At 35.7% G+C, this 22,769-nt stretch overlaps 1 protein-coding gene across 1 annotated transcript in view; it reads right to left on the bottom strand.

Moving 5' to 3' along the window:
* SCAMP1 (secretory carrier membrane protein 1) overlaps nucleotides 1-22,769 on the bottom strand; it is a 115,327-nt gene that overhangs the window by 37,597 nt on the left and 54,961 nt on the right. Inside the window, 4 exon segments of the mRNA NM_001134112.1 lie at nucleotides 14,442-14,601; nucleotides 17,503-17,631; nucleotides 19,759-19,867; nucleotides 20,793-20,891. Of these exon segments, the coding sequence (NP_001127584.1) occupies nucleotides 14,442-14,601; nucleotides 17,503-17,631; nucleotides 19,759-19,867; nucleotides 20,793-20,891 (497 nt within the window).

Raw genomic sequence — 22,769 nt, 5'->3', positions numbered from 1 at the left:
CAAAGCTGGAGGCATCACACTATCTGAGTTCAAACTATACTACAAGGCTACAGTAACCAAAACAGCATGGTACTGATACCAAAACAGATATTTAGATCAATGGAACAGAACAGAGGCCTCAGAAATAACACCACACATCTACAACCATCTGATCCTTGACAAACCTGACAAAAACAAGTAATGGGGAAAGGATTCCCTATTTAATAAATGGTGCTGGGAAAACTGGCTAGCCATATGTAGAAAGCTGAAACCGGATCCCTTCCTTACACCTTATGCAAAAATTAATTCAAGATGGATTAAAGACTTAAATGTTAGACCTAAAATTATAAAAACCCTAGAAGAAAACCTAGGCAATACCATTTAGGACATAGGCATGGGCAAGGACTTCATGACTAAAACACCAAAAGCAGTAGCAACAAAAGCCAAAATAGACAAATGGGATCTAATTAAACTAAAGAGCTTCTGCACGGCAAAAGAAACTACCATCAGAGTCACCAGGCAACTTACAGAATGGGAGAAAATTTTTGCAATTTACCCATCTGACAAAGGGCTAATATCCAGAATCCACAAAAATCTCAAAACAAATTTACAAGAAAAAAACAACCCCATCAAAAAGTGGGCAAAGGATATGAACAGACACTTTTCAAAAGAAGACATTTATGCAGCCAAAAGACACAAGAAAAAATGCTCATCATCACTGGTCATCAGAGAAATGCAAATTAAAACCACAATGAGATACCATCTCACGCCAGTTAGAATGGCAATCATTCAAAAGTCAGGAAACAACAGATGCTGGAGAGGATGTGGAGAAATAAAAAAGCTTTTACACTATTGATGGGGGTGTAAATTAGTTCAACCATTGTGGAAGACAGTGTGGCAATTCCTCAAGGATCTAGAACTAGAAATACCATTTGACCCAGCCATCCCATTACTGGGTATATACCCAAAGGATTATACATCATGCTACTATAAAGACACATGCACACGTATGTTTACTGCGGCACTATTCACAATAGCAAAGACTTGGAACCAACCCAAATGTCCATCAATGATAGACTAAATTAACAAAATGTGGCACATATACACCATGGAATATTATGCAGCCATAAAAAAGGATGAGTTCATGTCCTTTGCAGGGACATGGATGAAGCTGGAAACTATCATTCTGAGCAAACTATCGCAAGGACAGAAAACCAAACACTGCATGTTCTCACTCATAGGTGGGAACTGAACAATGAGAACCCTTGGGCACAGGGCGGGGAACATCACACAACGAGGGGTTGGGGGCTGGAGGAGGGATAGCATTAGGAGAAATACCTAATGTAAATGATGAGTTGATGGGTGCAGCAAACCAACATGGCACATGTATACTTACGTATCAAACCTGCACATTGCGCACTTGTACCCTAGAACTTAAAGTATAATAAAAAATAAAAAAAACCTTTATATTGTAGGTCATGTTAATAAGCCTGCAGGCTGTAATCCTTTGTAAGAAATAAAGCTCTCCTTTTCTATATTTATAGATCTCATGATTTAAGTCAACACTATATATAACTTATATTTACATATGTATAAAATAAGTAAACATGTTTCATCCTGCTCTGTTCTACCTCTAAACTCCTCTTAGATACACCATACATGTTTCTGACATACCTACTGTTGCTGTTCTAGAATAATGCTACCATTTATCCATATTTCCTTTTAAAAATCAGATGTGTACAAAATATCCAGCTAATAGAATACACACAGAATCCAGAACCGATTCATCAAAAGGTATTTTTAAAAAGGTAATCTCATTCCTCTTGTGTTATTTTTATACTTACTATAAACCCCAAATATTGTACAGTAACACGGATTTTCAAACTGGAAGCTAACACCTCCTTCTGCATCACAGTTTTTCAGAAGGAGATATTTGACAGTAGTGATTTACTCTGAAGTGCAAATGATGCCATATAGCACAAGAGGATTATCTTCACAAACAGGTTTACCTTTAAAAAGAAAAGCTTATAGATGTAAAAACAAAATGTTAAAAAATTTTTAAAAACTTTGTAGATTGTAAAAAGAAAAACTAAAGTGCTTTTAAAACTGAAGAAGGAGGAGGAGGAAAAGGAAGGAAGAAAGAAGGAAGGAAGGGAGGAGGATGAGGAGGAGGAGGAAAAGGAGGACCACCAAGTAAATGTATCTGTGTCTAAGAAGGAACTTTCCTATATCTCTGAGATGTAGTAGGGGAAGGCTTCAGCTTAGGATGTAGAAAAGTGGAAAAGACCACTGTTCCTAAATCTCACAACAAACATTCATTTGCAAAATCGCAGCTGTACTTAATACCCATCAAAGGGCAAACAACCCCAAAAATAACTCAAAGAGAGATAAAAGACTAGCACTTGTTTACCTGGAACAGACAAGCAAAAAAGAATTCAGCTAAAGCTTGTGATGCATTGCTGTAAGATTAAAGGTTGGCTAGAGAGAGAATACAGAACCCCCAGGAGCCAAAGCTACATGGGTATCATCACTCACTCACAGGCTCTTCTCCACAGATCTCACCAGGTGTTCAGAAGAAAGACGGGAGGCTGGCCTCATTCAGGGTACAGGTCTGGGGGAGGCAAATAGCAGCCACCAAAACTCCCCTTTATCTCTTCCAAACAAAAGCTTTAAGTGGGAGGTAAAATGGGATAGCAAAGCCCATCTTCCTCAGGGCACAGCTAAAGACCCACTGCAGCTGGTGAAACGACACAGGAAAAAAAATCCTCTAACCCTGGAGGTGGGACAGGAATATATCTATTACAGAGACCTTAGAGACGGTGGTGGGGCAGGATCACTGAGAAGGGCAGATCTCCCCACTCCAGAGACACAGGCTGCCTAAGGCTGAGACTGAACCAGAACAAGAATATCCTCCTCCCCTAACTCCCCGACATGCCCACCATGCTCCAAGTATGAAGTAACAAGTAACAGCACTCTACTCCTGGGGGAAGAGTGTGCGAAGAGAAGCCCTCTCCGAGGGGCAGGCACAAAGGAGAAACCTGAAGCTAATGGAGCAAACACCAAGAAAAAGCTTCTGGAAAAGCAGGCCTCACCCTAAACATAAGGTAACACCAAAGTAATTTGAAGTCTCTGAGGTACTGAGGGCAGTCATGGCGAGCAAAAACCCAAACCCAGATCAATTTCTGACTGAATTACCTGACACCTGCCCCCAACCCCACAACAGCACACCACCCATACACTAAAAGCCTAGCACAACAGAAAAGCCATGTCCAGTGGGTCTTCAGCTGTGCCCTGAGGAGGATGGGCTTTGCTATCCCATCTTACCTCCCACTTAAGGCACAAAACCTATTTATCTCAGTCTCTACTGTCTTCAAAAGATGTCTAGTTTTTAACAAGAAATTATGAGGCATAAAAAGAAATAAGGAAAAAAGACACACTGTCAAGTATGTAGAGACAAAGCAATCAAGAAAACCATATTCAAATATAGTGTTGGCATTATCAGACAAAAAATTTAAAATAACTGACTAATATGTTCCTAGACTCTAGTCAAAAAGGTGGCCAACATGCATGAGGAGATGGGGCATCTTAGCATATATGTAAGACATAGGAAATTACCAAATGGATATGGTAGAAATGAAAAATATCATAACAGAGATGAAGAGTACCTTTGAGAAGCTCACCAATATACTCAGCAAAACTGAGGGTGGGAGAGAATCAGTGAAACTGAAAATAGAAATTATATATACTGAAATGCAAAAGTAAAAAAGAATGAAAATAAAGAATAGAACATCTAAGAGACGTGGGGCAATATCAAAAATTCTGACACATATGTAATAAAAATTACAGAAAGCGATGATAAAGAAGTCACAAAACAAATATGTAAAGAGACAGTGAATGACTGAGAATTTTCCAAAATTAATGAAGAGTCAAAACCAGAGATCCAAGAACATTAGACAACACTAAGGATAAACAGAAACACACACATATACATAACACGCAATGCACACACGTACTTTAACACATCATATTCAAACACCCCAAAAGAAGAAATACAGAAAAAATATTAAAGACAGCCAGAGAAAACAAGACACATTAAATACAGAAGAACAAGGATAAGAATTATAGTGGACTTCTAGCCAGAATCTTTGCAAGCCAGAATGGATGAAAATGATGTGTTTAAAGTACGAAAGAAAGTAAAAACAATAAAAACACCTGTGAACCCATATTATACTTACTGACAATATCTTTCAAAGATGAATAAAAAATGAAGTCTTTTTCAGACAAAAATCAGAGAACTGATTATTAGCAGACCTGTTCTACCAAAAATATTAAAGAAAAATTTTCTGGCAAAAAGATTATGATATGATACAAAAACATGGATCTCCACATATACACCCACACACACAAATGAAAAGTGCTGAAATGGTATTAATAAAGGCCAATGTAAAATTCATTTTTCCTTATTTTTAATTCTTTGAAAATTAAAAGCAAATTAAAATTAAAATCTAAAGCAAAAGTAGTGACACATGGAGACAGAAGAAGGATGGTGACCAGAGGCCAGGAAGGGTAGTAGGCAGAAGCTAGGGCACCGGAGAGGTAGAGATGGTTAATGAATACAAAAAAATTATTAGAAAGAATGAGTAACTTAGTATTTGATAGCACAACAGGGTGACTATTGTCAAAATAATTGCAGATTTTAAAATAACTAAAAGAGTATAACTAAATTGTTTGTAACACAAGGGATAAATGCTTGAGGGGATGACTACCCCTTTTTCCATAGTGTAATTATTACACAATGCATGCCTGTATCAAAATATTTCATATATCCTATAAATATACACACTTCCTATGTACCCATTCAAATTAAAAAAAAAATTTTAAAGGTAATGTACTGTGTGTTTCTAGCATATATAAAAATAAAATACATTTTAAAACTGTATAAAGGTTGGGAAGGGGGAACTGAGAGTACTCTGTTGGGAGAGCCTTACAGTACATATGAAGCAGAATAATATTATTTGAATACAGACTATGATTAGAGACATATATTGTAAAAACCAGGGCATCACTAAAAAACATTTTTAAGAGATATAAATAACGAAGAAATAGGGGAGAAGGCAGTCATTAACAGATACTCAACTGATCCAAAAAAAAAAGGCAAAAAGAAAGGAAAAGAAACATAGTTGGAATATACAGAAAATGGATGGTAAAATGACAGATTTTAATCCAAGCAGATAAGTAATTATATTAAATATAAATGGCATAAGCACATTAATTAAAAGAGACTGTCGACTTAATATATAGACTGTCAACTTCATATATAAAGTAGCTTTTTTGGTTGGCAACCTATAGTTTCGTCTGCAAAAGCATTTTGAACATTTTACAAAATGTTAAAAAAAAAGTACAACAGCATTTTGAATATTTTGAAGCATTTTAGAACATTTTACCCAACAATAGCAGGCTATATATTCTTTCAAGTGCATGCAGGAGTGTTAATTTTAGAGTTTTAAGATTCCTAGCAACGTTATATCTATATGGTTTCTTATACCTGTATCTGCACTCAATCTGTTATACAATACGTTGTTTTGGTTGAAAATGAAGAAATCTGCTTCACACACCTATACCGTTAGAAAAGGGAGGAACTTAAGCTCTCTGAAAGGAAGGCCCCAAGAGTCCTTAGATCATACTCAGAAAAGCTATTAGGAAATAAGCTGCATACAAAGTTAACAAGCTATTTATCTTCTCCACATTCTCAACACTCAGTGGGCAGAGAACTTTGTAACAAATACTAACTACACTAGTTAAAGAGCTAGTCAAGAAATAAACACTGTTAGTAAATATTCCAAAGTAAGTTAACTTACTGTGTGGAAATCACTGATGTACCTGGATTCACTGCAAACTAAATGATAATGAAAATATAATAAAGTAGAAAGGAACATAACATCCTAACCTTCTAGTCCGAAGATCTGGGTTAAAATCTCAGTTCCTAATAATTTGCCCAAAAGACCGTAAAGACTAAATAATACAAAGTACTGAAAACATGATTTGTAGACTCTAAAACAGTATATATTTATATATAAATGTAAGAGAATCTGATAAGCACTAGGTTCTTCTTGTAGTTATATAAAGAATATTACCTTTCCTCATGAAGAGTTTGAGACTTCGCTTTGGGGAAAAAAATCTCTTTTTCTGGTTATATAAACAGAAAGGATGAACCATAGTTTTTCAATTTTGCCAGAAAATATGTAAAGAATCAGAAGGGAAGGAAGGAGTGTGTATGTGTGTAAAATGAAGCAACAGATCAAAATAAGGCATTTACTGTAGCAATACAGCTGTACAAAAAACAAAATATAATCACAATATACTAGAAAGTGCAGCTGTAAATACTATTTACATAGTAATAAATAAAGAACTCCAAATACTAGTCTAACCTAAAATCATTGTTACATGTAACAGAAGGACTGTGGGGGGAAAAGATGCATGTGTATTGGGGAAAAGGGGCAACATAAGCTTTAGAAAAGCTGAAGCTTTATTCTCCATAGCAGCAAATGAGTAGAAGACAACTAAAACTTAAAAATCAAGAAATGGGAATTCACTTCCAGCATGACAGAATGAGGAACTCAACAAATCCGCTTCTCAAAATACCATAAATATGGATCAAACTCAAAAATAACCATTTCAGTATTCTGTCCAAAGGCACACAACATAACAAACTGAGAAACATCTATTCATGGCAACTACTGAACTCTGGTAAGAACAGCATGAGTCTGTGGCATTCTTGCCTAGAACTGCTCTCATTCCCCACAACTGTCTCAGCAACGTATTTCAACCAAGGTAGGACAAATCATAAAAATCAGCACCCTCACTGCAACTCCCAGAAGGAACTCAAAATGACCAAGTGGAAAGTATGCCAGAAATGCAGGGTTGGTTTACAAAAGTCAATCAATGTAACTCACCATATTAACAGAGTAACTGGACAAAGATCACATGATTATCTCCACAGATCACGGCAACAGAAAAGCATCTGGAAAAATCCAACACCATTCATGATAAAAAAATAAAAAAATTTAAAAAACTCAACAAACTGGAAACACAAGAGAGGTTCCTCAGACCAACAAAGAGCATCTACAAAAAAAAAATCTACAGTCAATATCATCCTTAATGGTGAATGCTTTCTCTTAAAATTGGGAACAAGGCATGGATGTTACTCTTTCTACTTCTATTCTCACTATCCTAGAAGCCGTAGCCAGTTTAATAAAGCAAAAGGAGGAAAAAAGGAAGGTGGATTGATTAAAGATAACTACTTTGGAAGGAATAAGCAAACATTTTTATTTGCAGAAGCCATTATCATAATATATATGGAATCCCAAGGAATCTTGAGCATGCATGTGCACCAGCACATGCACACACACAAACTACTAGAATTAGCGAAGGAGGTTAGCAAGGTAGAATGATACAAGATCAATATATGAAAGACAACTTTATTTCTAACTACTAGCAACAAACAATCCAAAGAGGAAATTAAAATAATTCCACCTAAAATAACATAAAAAGGATAAAATACTTAGTAACAAATTTAACAACAGAAGTATAAGATTTGTGCAATTAAAACTGAAGAACATGGCTAAGAGAAATTATAAAAATCTAAATAAATGGAGAGAAATTCATATTCACAAAATCAATGCTGTTAGGGTATTAATTCTCCCCAAACTGGCTTACAGTGTTAACTCAATCCCTATCAAAATCACAGCAGGGTTTTTACTTTTATTTTTTATTTTTTGTAGAAACAGGCTGAGTCCAAAATTTAAATGAAATGAAAAGGACTCTGAATAGCCAAAACAATTCTGAAAAAGAAGAAAGTTGAAAGACTAACTATAAAGCAACATTAACATTAGTCAAGAAAGGCATATTGGTATAAAGATAGGCACATAGTTCAATAGAACAAAATTGAGTCCAAAAATAAATCCTACATCACTGGTCAATGGATTTGCAAGAAAAGTGTCCAAACAATTCAATGGGAAAAGTCCAAAAAAGACCTCTCCATATATGGACAAGTGATTTTTCAACAGAAGTACAAAAAGATAATTTACAAAATATAGTCTTTCTAACAAATAGTGGAGGAATATTTGGATATCCACAGCAAAAAGATGCATTTAGACCCTTACACAAATAAAGACTAATAACCCTCATACACAATAAACAAAAATTAACTCAAAATGTATTATACACCTAAACACAAGAGATAAACCACAAACTTCTAGAAGAAAATCTAAGAGAAAATCTTTATGGCCATGGGTTATGCAAAAGGATCTTAGACATGATACTAACCGGACAAGACCAAAAAAATTGTTAAATCAGACTCTTAAAATTGAATGTTTTTGTGCTTCTTAAGGCACCACTAAGAAGCCACACACTGGGATAAAATATCTGCAAACTGTTAAACAACAAAACAAAACAACTTATATCTCCAATACAGAACTCTTACAACAAAATATATTTAAAAAATAAACTTAATAGTAAGAAGTCAACAACCAAATTTTTAAAATAGACAATAAACTTGAACAAACATTTCACCAAAAAAGACACACGTCTAATAAGCAAATAAAAAGGTGCTCAAACTTCATCGGTAACTAGGGAAATGCAAATTAAAGCCACAAGATACTACTACATACCCACTAAAATGGCAATAATCAAAAGACAAAAGATGAGTGTTAGTGAGGATGCAGAGAAACTAGAACCCTCAGACGTTGCTGATGGGAATGTGAAATGGCACAGCCACTTTAGAAAACAGTTTGGCAGTTTCTTAAAAATTTAGACATGTTTTAAAAAAAAAGTTTCATCCCAGTAAGGCCACTCCTAGATATATTGCTATGGTAACTCTTAAAAATATAATCAACAGAAATGAATATATGGCTATAGACACACTTGTACATGCTGTTACAGTTTGGATTTTTGATCCCCGAAACCTCACACTGAAATCTGATTCCCAGTGTTGGAGGTGGAGCCTAGCAGGAGGTGTTTGTGTTATGAGGGTAGATCCCTCATGAATGGCCTGGTGCAGTACTCACGATAAGGAATAAGTTCTCCATTAGTTTCCAAAAGAGCTGGCTATTAAAAAGAGCATGGCACCTCTCCCCCAACTGGCTTCTTCACTCTCACCACACGATGTCTACTCACATCTGCTCCTGTTTGCTTTCCACCATAAGGAGAAGCAATCTGAGGTCCTCACTAGAAGCAAATGCTGGCACCATTGTTCTTGTACACTCTGCAGAACCACGAGCCAAATAAACCTCTTTTCTTTATAAATTACCCAGCCTCAGGTGTTCCCTTAGAGCAACAAATATGAACTAAGACACATGCATATTCATGGTATTATCCAAAAAGCCAAAAGTTGAAAAGAGCCAAATATCCATTAACTGGTGAATGCATAAATAAAACGTGATGTAACAATACAATGGAATACTATTTAACAATTAAAGAGAAATGAATTAATAATACATTCTGCAGCCCAAATAAATCTCAAAAACATTATTCTAAGTAAAAGAAAACAGCAAAAGACTAGATGTTCTATGATTCCATTTACATGAAATGCTCAGAAAAATTTTTAGACACAGGCAACAGATCAGTGGTTTCCTGGAGCTAGGGGAAAGGAATGAGAATTTTATGCAAATGAATCCACGGAAATTTTGGGAAGGATGGAAAAGTTCTAAAACTGATTGTGGTAATGATTGCACAACTCTATTAATTTACTTAAAAATCACTGAATTGGGCAAAGGATATGAACAGACACTTTTCAAAAGACATTTATGCAGCCAACATGAAAAAAAGCTCATCATCACTGGTCATTAGAGAAATGCAAATTAAAACCACAATGAGATACAATCTCATGCCAGTTAAAATGGTGATTATTAAAAAGTCAGGAAACAACAGATGCTGGCAAGGCCATGGAGAAATAGGAACGCTTTGACACTGTTGGTGGGAGTGTAAATTAGTTCAACCATTGTGGAAGACAGTGTGGCAATTCCTCAAGGATCTAGAACCAGAAATACCATTTGACCAGCAATCCCATTACTGGGTATGTACCCAAAGGAATATAAATCATTCTGCCATAAAGACACATGCAAACATATGTTTATTGCAGCACTATTCACAACAGCAAAGACTTGGAACCAACCCAAATGCCCATCAGTGATAGACTGGATAAAGAAAATGTGGCACATATACACCATGGAATACTATGCAGCCATAAAAAAGAAATAAGTTCATGTCCTTCGCAGGGACATGGAGGAATCTGGAAGCCATCATTCTCAGCAGACTAACACAGGAACAGAAAACCAAACACCTCATGTTCTCACTCTAAGTGGGAGTTGAACAATGAGAAGACATGGACACAGGAAGGGGAACATCACAAGCCAGGGCCTGTCAGGGGGTGGGGGGCAAGGGGAAGGAGAGCATTAGGACAAGTAGCTAATGCACGTGGGGCTTAAAACCTGGATGATGCGTTGATAGGTGCAGCAAACCACCATAGCACATGTACACCTATGTAACAGACCTGCACGTTCTGCACATGTATCCCAAAACTTAAAGTAAAATAAAATAAAATAAATCATTGAATTTTCCCATAAGAGTGGGTGAATTTTATAGTATGTACAATATATCCTAATAAAGCTACTTAAACAAAAGCAAGGAATGGCGGTATATGATCATTATTTAAAATATAAAGGTAAATGCCCACATAAGTCAGCGGCAAGAACTGTTGGTAGAAAAGGATTAAAACGGGTCATTATTTTACCAAAAAAAATTTGTACAGTTACTTAAAACTGCATATAAAATAACCTGTATACAAAGATGTATCACTTTTATAAATATTAAAATACTTTTAAAAATATTCTTTACAAGCTAAAAAAAGGTTTGGGAGTACAAATATGTATGATAAAACTAAAATTATAGCTAGAGAATGAGCAAAAATTATCAAAATTCAACGTAATGGTTACCTATGGAGCAGGGAAATGGAAACATACCAGTGCTTCAGCGGTACTGATAATGTTCCATTTCTTAAATTGACCAGTGGGCTCACAGTTCATAGATGACTCATTATTATGCCTTTTAACTTGTGTTTCAGGTATTCTTTGGTATGCATTAAATATATCATAATTAAAAAGTGGGAGAAAGTACTATTTTGAAAATTGTCTTCAAAGCTACAAATAATGGCTCTGTAAAATATAATCTATAACAAATCACAGTTCACTTATAGATCATAAAATGTAAATGATAAAATCTAAGAGGGTCCAAAAAAAGTTAAAAATTAATTACAGCTACCATTTATTCACCATCTATAATGCAAAACTTGCATACATTATCTCTAATCCTCCTTTCAACTCTACAAATATCCCTCATTTAAACCTAACAAACTGAGGCTCTGAGTTTTACTGCATGTGCTCAGAACTGCACAGCTTTTTAAGTGGGGAAGCCAGGATCACTAAGCATTATGCAAATACTCTTTCTCAGTCTGTTTCTAATAGTTACTCAACACATTCAACAATAATGCTGCCTTGTCAATAATTACCTAATATTTTGATGTATTTGCATAATGCCTAGTGATTTGTGGAAGTACAAAATTCAGGACCAAGTTGGGGTTTTATTTTGTTGTTTTTTTTTTCTTTTTTTTTGAGACAGGATCTCACTCCGTCGCCCAGGCTGGAGTGCAGTGGCACGACCTCAGCTCACTGCAACCTCTGCTTCCCGGATTCAGGCGATTCTCCTGCCTCGAGCTGGGATTACAGAAATATGCCACGATACTCAGCTAATTTTTTGTATTTTTAGTAGAGATGGGGTTTCACCATGTTGGCCAGGCTATTCTCGAACTCCTGACCTCATGTGATCCGCCAGCCTCTGCCTCCCAAAGTGCTGGGATTATAGGCATGAGCCACCATGCCCAGCCCCAAGTTACAATCTTTGTAAACTACATAAATAACAAAATGACAACTTCATGTTTAATCCTGATACCTAATAAACTTAACTTTTAAAAATACATACATTTGAAACTTCACTATATAATTTTCCTTCAGATTTTTACAATGAGTTTACCTTATGGAGAACAAAGTCCTGTAAATATATCAATATAAGGAAATGCCAAAGATACATAACAGGAAGGTATATTAATGATTATAAATACTTTAATTCAACTTTCCCCATAAAAAATATTCCTCTCGAGGCTGGGCGCAGTGGCTCACGCCTGTAATCTCAGCACTTTGGGGGGCCGAGGTGGGCAGAGGCCGAGGTGGGCGGATCACCTGAGGTCAGCAGTTCGAGACCAGCCTGACCAAAATGGTTAAACCCTGTCTCTACTAAAAATACAAAATTAGCCAGGCATGGTGGTGCATGCCTGTAATCCCAGCTACCTGGGAGGATGAGGGAGGAGAACAGCTTGAACCCAGGAGGCGGAGGTTGCAGTGAACCGAGATCAAACCATTGCACTCCAGCCTGGGCAACAAGAGCAAAACTCCGTCTCAAAAAAAAAAAAAGTATTCCTCTCATTTCTACTCTGCACAGTGAAAACCAGATTATTAATATATTTGTATGTACTCTAAAAGACTGAGATGCAGCTAAGAACTCAGCCTAGGGATCAACAATGCCAGAAGTAAAAATGTTCCACCGAGCATTTTTATTTCAACTGCCAAAATGGGGGGGGAAAAAAGATACCAAGTGACTTCAGGAAATAAAAGGCACAAAGCTGGCTTTTAGTCATTTATTTTGGCTACATAAGTAACAGAAGGTTTAAAATCCAAATTCCCTAGTCTCAGGTCACTTTTTTGAAAAGTTTCATAAAGATATCCTCACTCCTACCAGCCAGCATCATCACAGATCGATAACATATTGGTAATGTGATGGAGGTCATTAGGCAGAGGTTAGATGTCAAAAAAAAAAAAACAAAAAAAAACAGAAAAAACCTTGTGAGCCACGCTTAGATAACGAAGAAAAATAACAGCAATAACTCAGATCATGCAAAGAGTAACTATGTTCCTTTCATTCCTCTCCAACCCATCTCTACAGGAGAAGCTCTCCCCGTTCCTTGGCAACCAATCTCCCATATTTCAATGTATCCAAAGGTTCTTTTCTCCTTTCCCTTCTCCCATCATTTCTTCCCTTCACTCCTCCTCTCATTATTTCTTCTCTTTATGCCATTTCTAAGTAATAATTTACTTCTTCATTGTCTGATACATTTTCTCTCCAAATTCCCTAATGTTCTCCCATCTCCTGTTCTCTTGTTTTTCCCTCATTTACAGATCTGGGTTTCTAACTCTGTGTGTGTGTGTGTGTGTGTGTGTGTGTGTGTGTGTGTGTGTGTGTGTGTGTGTGTGTGTGTGTGTGTGTGTGTGTGTGTGTGTGTGTGTGTGTGTGTGTGTGTGTGTGTGTGTGTGTGTGTTACACATTCTGGTTAAACAGATTTTAGGTTGCAATGGCAAAACATATTGAACACTTAAATGTGGCCCTCTAATTTCCCTAATATATCCTTTAAACAACACATGCATATATCCTAGTAATGTTACCCCTTATTCATGAGAGTTGAAATGGTTTGTTATTCACAAATGAGTTTACTCAAATAAAAATGAGTTAAAAAACTATTAAATATATGAACCCATATAGGACTATCATTTCAATCAGTATTTCCCAATACTTCTTAAAGCAATAGTTCAACAAAGTACTCCACAGAAAAATAATGGTTGCATGGTCAAGTCATAAAGCACAAATCATACTAGGTACTTAAAGAGTGTAAGAAATCCTGAAATGAAGAAACTTGCTTAACCTTATTATCCAGCTGTTCCCAAATTTACTAAGCTTATGAGCTCTTTTTTTTCCCCCAGCACCTATTAATATCCCACAGAACATGCACTTAGGAAATGTTAACCCTAACCACTGATTAAAATATACTATGTAAAGCATTATACTTAACCTAGTAGCACAAATGGTTTTTAAAATGGTGCTGCCTTTGAAAAAACCTAAAATGGATTTATAAAGAAAATAATCCAAGTTGCTAGGTGCAAATGGCTCATTTTAAATATTGCATGTATATTTACCTTACCTAGGTTAATTTAAAAATTAAAACTGTAAGCACCAATTGGGATTTTGATTCGGGAGGTGGGGTGGGCAAAGAGCAAAATTTTCCTTAAAGTATAACATATGGAAGAGAATATTTTATAAATATTAACTTCTAAGACTGTTCTTATTTTTCCATCAATTTTCATGTTTGGTCTTTTATCAAATGGGAGAAAAAAATGGAATTTTATGACTTACAAAATCCAATGAATACACAGGCATGCTATACTGAACTTTCCTGAGGGTATGTTTATACAACAATACAAGAATTTTTTAATGAAAATGCGTCAATTTTCCCTTTAACGTGTACTACGAATTATTTACTTCACAGGTTTTAAAGAGTGTATTTTAAAGTACACACATTTTACCTGAAAGCTCCATAAAGTGGTCTGTACCAACAGACAAATGAACACGGAGTAAAAAGCAAGAACCACAGGATACTCAATCCAAAATCAACCGCTCTTGCAGAATCAACACAAAACCAAGCCAAGCATCCGAAGATATTTAGAAACAGTGTTACTGCATGGACTGTGGAATCAGAAAACAAAATAGAAAAAGAAAGGTTTACATTCAATTTATGAATTCATCCAACAAAAAATTGTAAATAAAAAAATACTTCCTAAGAGCAAATGTATTCTACTCCATGTTTCCATTTATATTTTTCAAAACACTGTTGTATTTTACATATTTGATTTGAAAACAGAGTATACACAGGAAAGCGAGTCTTAATACATGTACTGTTTGGCAAAAATTCTGTTGGCCCTCTCCTCCTTACAGGCAATGATGTAGCTAAACCAGAGGCACACTACCTTAAGGGCTTCTTCCCGAAAAGGAAACGTGATGTCTCTTGATCTGAAGCCCAAGAAGAAAAGCAGTGCCTGCCAGGAAAAGACCCAGGACTTAGGAGGAAAAACCATATCTTTACAGAATGGGGCTGCAGACTAAAAACTGGACTAAAAATACTAATGCAGTAGCAATTTCTAGTGACTATATAGTCAATGTATAAGGATTATTCATTCAACTTCATAGAGCTGTCCATTTGTAAAATCCTGAAAAAAACTTGCGTTTTGGTAGAGGATTAAATTTATTAAGTCCCCTCCTCACTCCCCCACACAACATGATGCATTTTAGCTACTGTGGCAGGCTTTTCTTTTGGTTAACACAAATAGGTGTTGACAAATTCATCATATGCTGTTAATAATTGCTTTCCCTGACAGACCAAAAACAAAAAATCTGAGTAACATCTAACTATACCATGATCCTAAAGAACTACTTTGACCCACTGTAATTAATAACTGTTTCAAAGGATTTTTTAAAAATTTATTCACAGGCTGAATTTATTATGGTAAGTACATTCTTATATAAGCTAAAATGATGTTTAATGTAAATTATCAAATCAATAAAAATATGCCAACAAATTACTTGAATTAAAATTAACAAGTGGGAAAACCTATTGGATTTAGTTTTTTAAATCTCAAACTTTAAGATTTCTTTACAAATCAAATAAGTTAATAATTAATGAAACAGGATATACACACACATTCTGGGATGCCTAAATTTGCTCTTACCTAACCCACCAGATAAGTAAACAAGCTCTAGAGTTTAAAAAAAAAAAAAAAAAAAAAAAGAGCTCCAGATGAAGTCACTTAGGTTGTAGTCATCTAATATTAAGCCAATCACTTAACCTCTGTAAGCTTCAATTTTTTAGCCATAGAAATGCAGGAGCTTTTCCCACTTTAAAATCCCATTCAATTCTATCACAAAAGAGACACTCTCACTCATTACTCTAGTCCCATTAGGATTTTTAACTCTCAGGAATGCTTGCTCATAATAAATTTACTCAAAACCCTTGGCCTCAAAATAAGGGTGGTTGTGTTAAGATCTTAAAAACGGAATTGAAAAGATTGTGAAATAAAAAATTATTACTCTGCAGCATTAAATAGCATCCAGTTGCCTTAAAAAGTTTTAGACCTTAAGAACATTCTAACTTAAATTTCAATTTTCAAATTAGGTTATTTCCTAATCCACTGAAAGAAAGATAAAATATATGTATAATTATGCTTTAAAGTTCATGAAAATTCTTCCAAGTATAGATGAAAATACAAAAATTAGCCAGGCGTGATGGCACGTGCCTATAGGCCCAGCTACTCAAGAGGCTGAGGCACGAGAATCACTTGAACCCGGGAGGCGGAGGTTGCAGTGAAACAAGATTGTGCCATTGCACCCCAGCCTAGGCGACAAAGCAAGACTCTGTCTCAAAATAAATACATAAATAAAATAAAATGCTAGGACAATTTCTGCCCATTTAAAAAAAATATATATAAAATATAAATGCATATATTATATTGATTAAATAAGATTTGGTTAGCATGTACATATATGGAATCGGACATTTAATATTAAAAATATATACTACTGACACTGAGGATTTAGCAAAAGATATTAGATCAAGAATATCTCAAAAAATACTAATGAAGAGTTAAAAATAGACTATCCATTAGGAATCACTTCTCATATTCCAAAACAACTTGACATACATGAAGAATGCTCCTAAAAGATTTTGAGGAAAATTATCTCATCCATTAAGGGAGGGGTGGTAGTCTCATTAATCATAAAGTAAAAACAAATAAATTTCCTCTATCAAGAATGTACCCTACAAATCATCCATTAACCCAGATGTTATGCATGTGAGAACCCTCAATAGTTACCTCCCCTTCTGAAAGGATATCAAAATTAGGCTGAGACTACTGTTTGGAATAAAAATGAAACAGAGAGTAAGTGGGAGGTCTGTGCACACAGAGTAAAACTGTTAACGGCTTAACATTTTGTTTCAGTATTCCATGAGTTATTATACTCAAAGTGATGGGAGCATCAGAGCCTCAAACGTATACTCTAATGTTCCGTTCAACAAAATGTCCTGTATTAATTAAGCACTTTCAATAATAAAAGTATCACAATTGAAAACAAAAAGTAAACTGTACTCAAAGCTATAAAAAGAACAGTTTATGTAATAATTTTATGCCTTTTTAAAAATAGCTAAAACGCCTACATTTAACAGAATTCTTTTAAATGGCCTTCCTCTGCATAAAATTAGTATGCATTATTTTTTCCAAGCAAATCATGTCTAGATAACATCTTTCAAGGAAAAAGAATCTTACAAAATTTTACCCACATGACAGAGAAGTTGTCTTTTCCTCAAAAGAATGCCAGTTCTCAATATACAGGTTTTTCTCAGCCAAGGACTTACATTGTCACATATAGTACAATTCTGAAGTGCCTAAATATGATATGTTTCACTCTGAAATCATGATTAAGCTTTATCTATAGAAAAAGAAGACTGGTTTGCTATACTATCCTTGAAATAAAAATGTGGATTTTGACAACAAAAATACAAATTCTAAGCAAAGATATAAATTGTTGTATACTCACACATCCACAAGTAGTACATAAGCTTTACTGTCTTTTGGAATTCTACAGGAATGTCTACAGAAAAATCCTGATAGAAACAAGGTCCGACAGGAAAATTGCTAGGAAGAGGTGGCCAATTATTTTTTCTACCTGTAAATTTTTTTTAGAAAAAGAAAAGATTATTTATATTATAACAAACATGTGATATTATTTTTTGTTTCATAATAAAGAAAAACTCTATTATTTTAATAAAAGTTCACAAAAACTGTAGTACTATATCTCTGTATTCCTAGAACTTTGAAAGACAAGCTTTAGATTTTTAAAAAATTTTCTCAGAATATCATCACCTTAGAGCACATTAGATGGTAAAATAATTTTCCAGTGTCATATCATACCATGTTTAGCAGGAACCATTTATGTACAGAAAAAAACAAGAAACAAAAAGAAAGCACATATCCAGTGCTTCTACCCTAAAACAGATTTATTTCACAGTCCAAAGAGTCTGGCTGGCATGAAAAGGCCATCCAGTTTTTAAACTTCAATTTTCTCCTCAGCATCTTAAATCTTCAAATATAATTCTGTTATAATTCCTATCTCATGTGGAGAAAGACCAGCTTCTAATTTTTTCAAGTTTTCTGTTAAGGCCAAGATTAAACCAATACCAAAGAATCAAATTTAGAATACTCAAAATCTGGGAAAAATAATATCCAAAAGATACATGTACGAAAACCCTACAACAAAGAAAACATGAAACAGTCATGATAAGGAAGCCGAAGAATTATAGAACCTTTAAAAATGCAGAGAAAAACAAATTCAAACTGTAAAGGGAAAAAAATGTGTCTATATAAAGAAACCAGATTAAAAATAAGACTTGAGAAATGGTGGGGGAAATAAAAAATTAAAAAAACAAGTCAAAACATGAAAATAGAGGGTAAAAACAGCACCTAAGGCCATTTCCTGATTTTAGATGTTATATCCCACAGTTTTTAAAAATTCAATTTTACCTACTTTTTCCAGACCAGGGTAATTTTTATAGAAAGAACAATAACCTATTTCTGATTCTCCCCAATGAATCTCCTGTGTTCCATTTATCATACTATTCAAATTTCATATAGTTCATTTCTCATACCAATCTCATACTATTTGAGAAGTGGCAGTGAATAGTCGTAAAGAAGAGAGGCTCTGGAACCAGAAGTGGCTAGCCACTTACTGGCAAGGTCGCCTTGGGCAACTTACTCTCTCCTCCCAGCCTTAGTTTCCGTATCTGTAAAATGAGAATAAAAACTCTGTCACCCCTCATAGGATTGTATTGATGATTTAAGTATGAGTTAAGAGAGGAAAAGTACCAAATGTGCTAACATACTGAAGTCTAATTGTTAATTTCCTACTCTTTGTTACTGTCTTTACTAACATAACTCTCATAGAAATAGTTTGTATTTGGCAGTGCTAAAGAAATATGATGGATTTTAGTTACAGGTACTTCAGAAACATTGGTCCCAGTTCAACTTTTAGTTTCTCCTTCTATAGATGCTACCTCTGATGCTGCAAGCAAGAAAATGACCCAGGATAAATGTGTTCTCATGAGGCCCTAGACTTACACATTCTAAGATAAAAAGAAATAGTTCTGTATATTGTTATTGTTCTAGCTTTGCATTGCATCACTATCCCAGACATCCTAACAATGACTTACCCTAGCTCTTTTACCTCTTCTTACTCAGAGACTGCTAGCTTTCCCTAAGAGACTCCTTTGAAGTGTTTTGGCAGGCACAAACTGAATAGAATTCACTGCAAACAATTCACCACTTATTTCTTTGGCATCATATGAATACCTTAGGCTTCCAATTTTTCTAACATGATTTGACAAAATACTTGTGAGGACTGGGGCAGATAATCTGAAATTGACCTGAATAAATCAGGTAAAAGTCAAAAGTAGGGTACATGCAAATGTACTCATAAAGAGTCCATAGAACCAAGGAGGGCCTAACTGCAGAATCAAAGGCTCCTGGCCTCAGAGTAAGCAAAAATTTTCATATTCACATTCATTTTCTGTGTGATGAGGCTAACACTGTTCTAATCTATCAACAAAAGACTATGCAAATCAGCCAAGATTAGAAGGCTACAGAGTATCAAACAGGCAATCTGCTGTGTCTGATCTCCTTGTTAGAACAGGAAAACAGGATAGGGTTTTATCCACAGGCCAAATGACCTAGGAGCTAGTATAGACATAATGTAAAGTGTTTAAAAGTTATTTTTATTTCAAACTTCTTTGGATACTACCATGTTGACTGAGGTTTTGCATTTCTCGTTCCCGACGATCTAATTCTGCGGCTTTTCTTTCTAGTTCTTCCTGGCGCTTAAGAAGTTCAGCTTGGGCCAATGCATGTTCCTAAACAAAAAATATCAATATGTGAATAGACTGTCAGAAGTATAAAATACTTTAACATTTATATGCTAACTCCTACTTCTCTACTATGAGAGAAACCTAATTCAAACACACTTCCAAGTACAGGAATTTACTGAAGATCATAGTTACAGAAAATATTATGGGGATATCTGGTCCATTTGGTCTTTGGGTTCCGAAAACCCTCACTGGGAATGTTGGGTCCATTAGGAGAGGAAAACTTCTCTTAGTAGAAGTAGTCAGAATCTTTAGGTAATCTGGAAAATGAAATTAAGATGACCTCTATGCCTAAATGAGTGAAGAACAGAGGCAATGGGAACAGTTGAGGAAAATGAACAATAGAAAAAAGGGCAACTGAATTGGCTCCTATAAACCAGATTAAATGATATATAAGGCCACCAATGCAAGAATATTTTCTAATATCTTAAATGTTATAGGAGAATGAGGTCAAAGGATGTGATTAAGAAATTATTTATAACTCAATTTGCCCTTACATGCTATCAGGCATCTTATTAATCTCCTTTCTTTTCAGATTTTTGCCATCTTCTACCTCCTAACACTGTCTGTTACTTTACCATTGCAACGCTCTCCCAATAATATCTATTATTCCATCATTTTTACCTTAATGGTAGTGTGCATTAAAAAGTGGGAACAAAGGCAATAAAAATTTATCCACCAAGATGATACATAAATTCAATAATTCCTAATAATGGAATAAAGCAAATGGTATAAGCTGACAAAAAGAGGAATGAGTATTTGAAGGGTGACAAGACAGCAAATCCAGACTTGAAAGTGAGTTAAAAATTAAGCAACAGAAATGTAACCATATAAAGATTTATTTTGCTCTGAAAGCAAATGTTACTGATATTATAATGGCCAATATGAATTTATACAACTAACATGAACTAACCTTTGCAATCTGTGTATAAGCTGGATGTTCCTCTGTTGGTTTCATTATTGCTGGTTGTGTATTGGGTACATTAGGCATCTTCACACTGCCTGGTGGAGGCTAGGAGGATTAAGAGAAGGAAAATCATGTAACACAGAGATCCAACTTTAACTTCTTTCAAAAAGTATAACACCAATAAAATGAAAAATCCCAAAATCTGCATCTCTTCATTCCCTGCTCTCTCATAGTCAAGTGTGTGGCAAAGAGCTGCTTAAATTCTCCATCTCCATTTTCTCCAACTCATTCATTTTTCAACTCTACAATTGGACTGCTACTTTTAACACTACATGACAAACACTCTCCTCCAGGACACCATATGTTAATGGAGGCCAGGCACGGTGGCTCATGCCTATAATCCCAGCACTTTGGGAGGCCAAGACGTGTAGATCACTAACTCAGGAGTTCAAGACCAGCCTGGCCAATATGGTGAAACCCCGTCTCTACTAAAAATACAAAAATTAGCCAGGTGTGGTGGCGGGCACCTGTAAGCCCAGCTACTCGGGAGGCTGAGGCAGGAGAATCGCTTGAACCCGGGAGGTGGAGGCTGCAGTGAGCCAAGACTGCACCACCGCACTCCAGCCTGGGCAACAGAGCGAGACTCCATCTCAAGAAAAAAAAAAAAAAAGAAAGAACTTTTGAGGTATTTTTAACAGTAAACTACAGATAGAACCAGACAAAAGAACTACACCAAGGTTTACTGCCAACTCTTCCCTCTTGAGAAAGCTACATGCCAGTGCTCTGAAGAGTATATAGGAAAGTTCTTGGTAGAACCCCACTAAATTTAAAACAGTAAAAGAGAAGGCATAAGGAGGGAGAAAATAAATTATCCAACTTCCACTTTGCCAGTGAGGATTAGTAGTGTCTGAAAGTTGCAAGATCAGGAAGAAGATCTACAAGTCCATTGATGGGGGATTGGTTAAATTACTGTATATACATACAATGCAGCCATGAGAATAAATTAGCTATAGAAGAATGTCTTTTAAAATACTAAATAAAATAAAGCAAGCTGGCCGGGCGCAGTGTCCTATGCTTGTGATCCCAGTACTTTGGGAGGCCGAGGCAAGTGGATCATAAGGTCAGGAGTTCGAGACCAGCCTGGCCAATATGGTGAAACCCCATCTCTCCTAAAAATACAAAAATTAGCCAGGTGTGGCGGCGGGCGCCTGCAGTCCCAGCTACTCGGGAGGCTGAGGCAGAAGAATCGCTTGAACCCGGGAGGCGGAGGTTGCAGTGAGCTGAGATCGCACCACTGCACTCCAGCCTGGGAGACAGAGCAAGACTCCATCTCAAAAAATAATAATCATAATAAAATAAAAATTAAATTAAAAAATAAAGCAAGCTGCAGAACAGTCTGCATATGACCTTTTTTTCAATAGACACAGATTTATACATGCCCCCATAAAATATCTGGGAAGTCTCAGCCAACTGATATCAGACAGACTTGCTCCTGTTGTTTTATATGCCTCTGTATTATTTGCTTCCCTCAACACATGCACCATATACTACTTTAATAAAAATATATTTTTAAAGTACTCTTTAGAATGACCATAAGAAAAAAAGAAAAAACAAGGATGGGAACATGAAAAGAACAACAGAAGCAAAAACAGTAACAGAAAAGAAAAGAAGAAAGGAAAGAAAGAAAGAGAAGAGGGAGGGAAGGGGGAGGTCATGAATAAGAAAAATATAAAAAAGAAAGAAGCTGCACAAGGAAGTTCAAGGATCTTAAGAACTATTAAAACCAGAAGACACCACCAATATATAGCAGGATTTTACTCTGACACAGCTAACAGCAGCCCTGAAAAGGAAGCCACGCATAACCAAAGATGTAACTGTAGTTCAGCTGATTCTAAAATGCATATACAAAAGGCAAGAACTGGCTGGGTGCAGAGACTCACACTTGTAATCCCAGCACTTTGGGAGGCCAAGGTGGGCAGATTG

Source organism: Pongo abelii, chromosome 4, assembly GCF_028885655.2.
Source record: "Pongo abelii isolate AG06213 chromosome 4, NHGRI_mPonAbe1-v2.0_pri, whole genome shotgun sequence".
In the NCBI taxonomy this organism is placed as follows: Eukaryota; Metazoa; Chordata; class Mammalia; order Primates; family Hominidae; genus Pongo; species Pongo abelii.
This window is presented reverse-complemented; position numbering and strand designations above follow the sequence as displayed.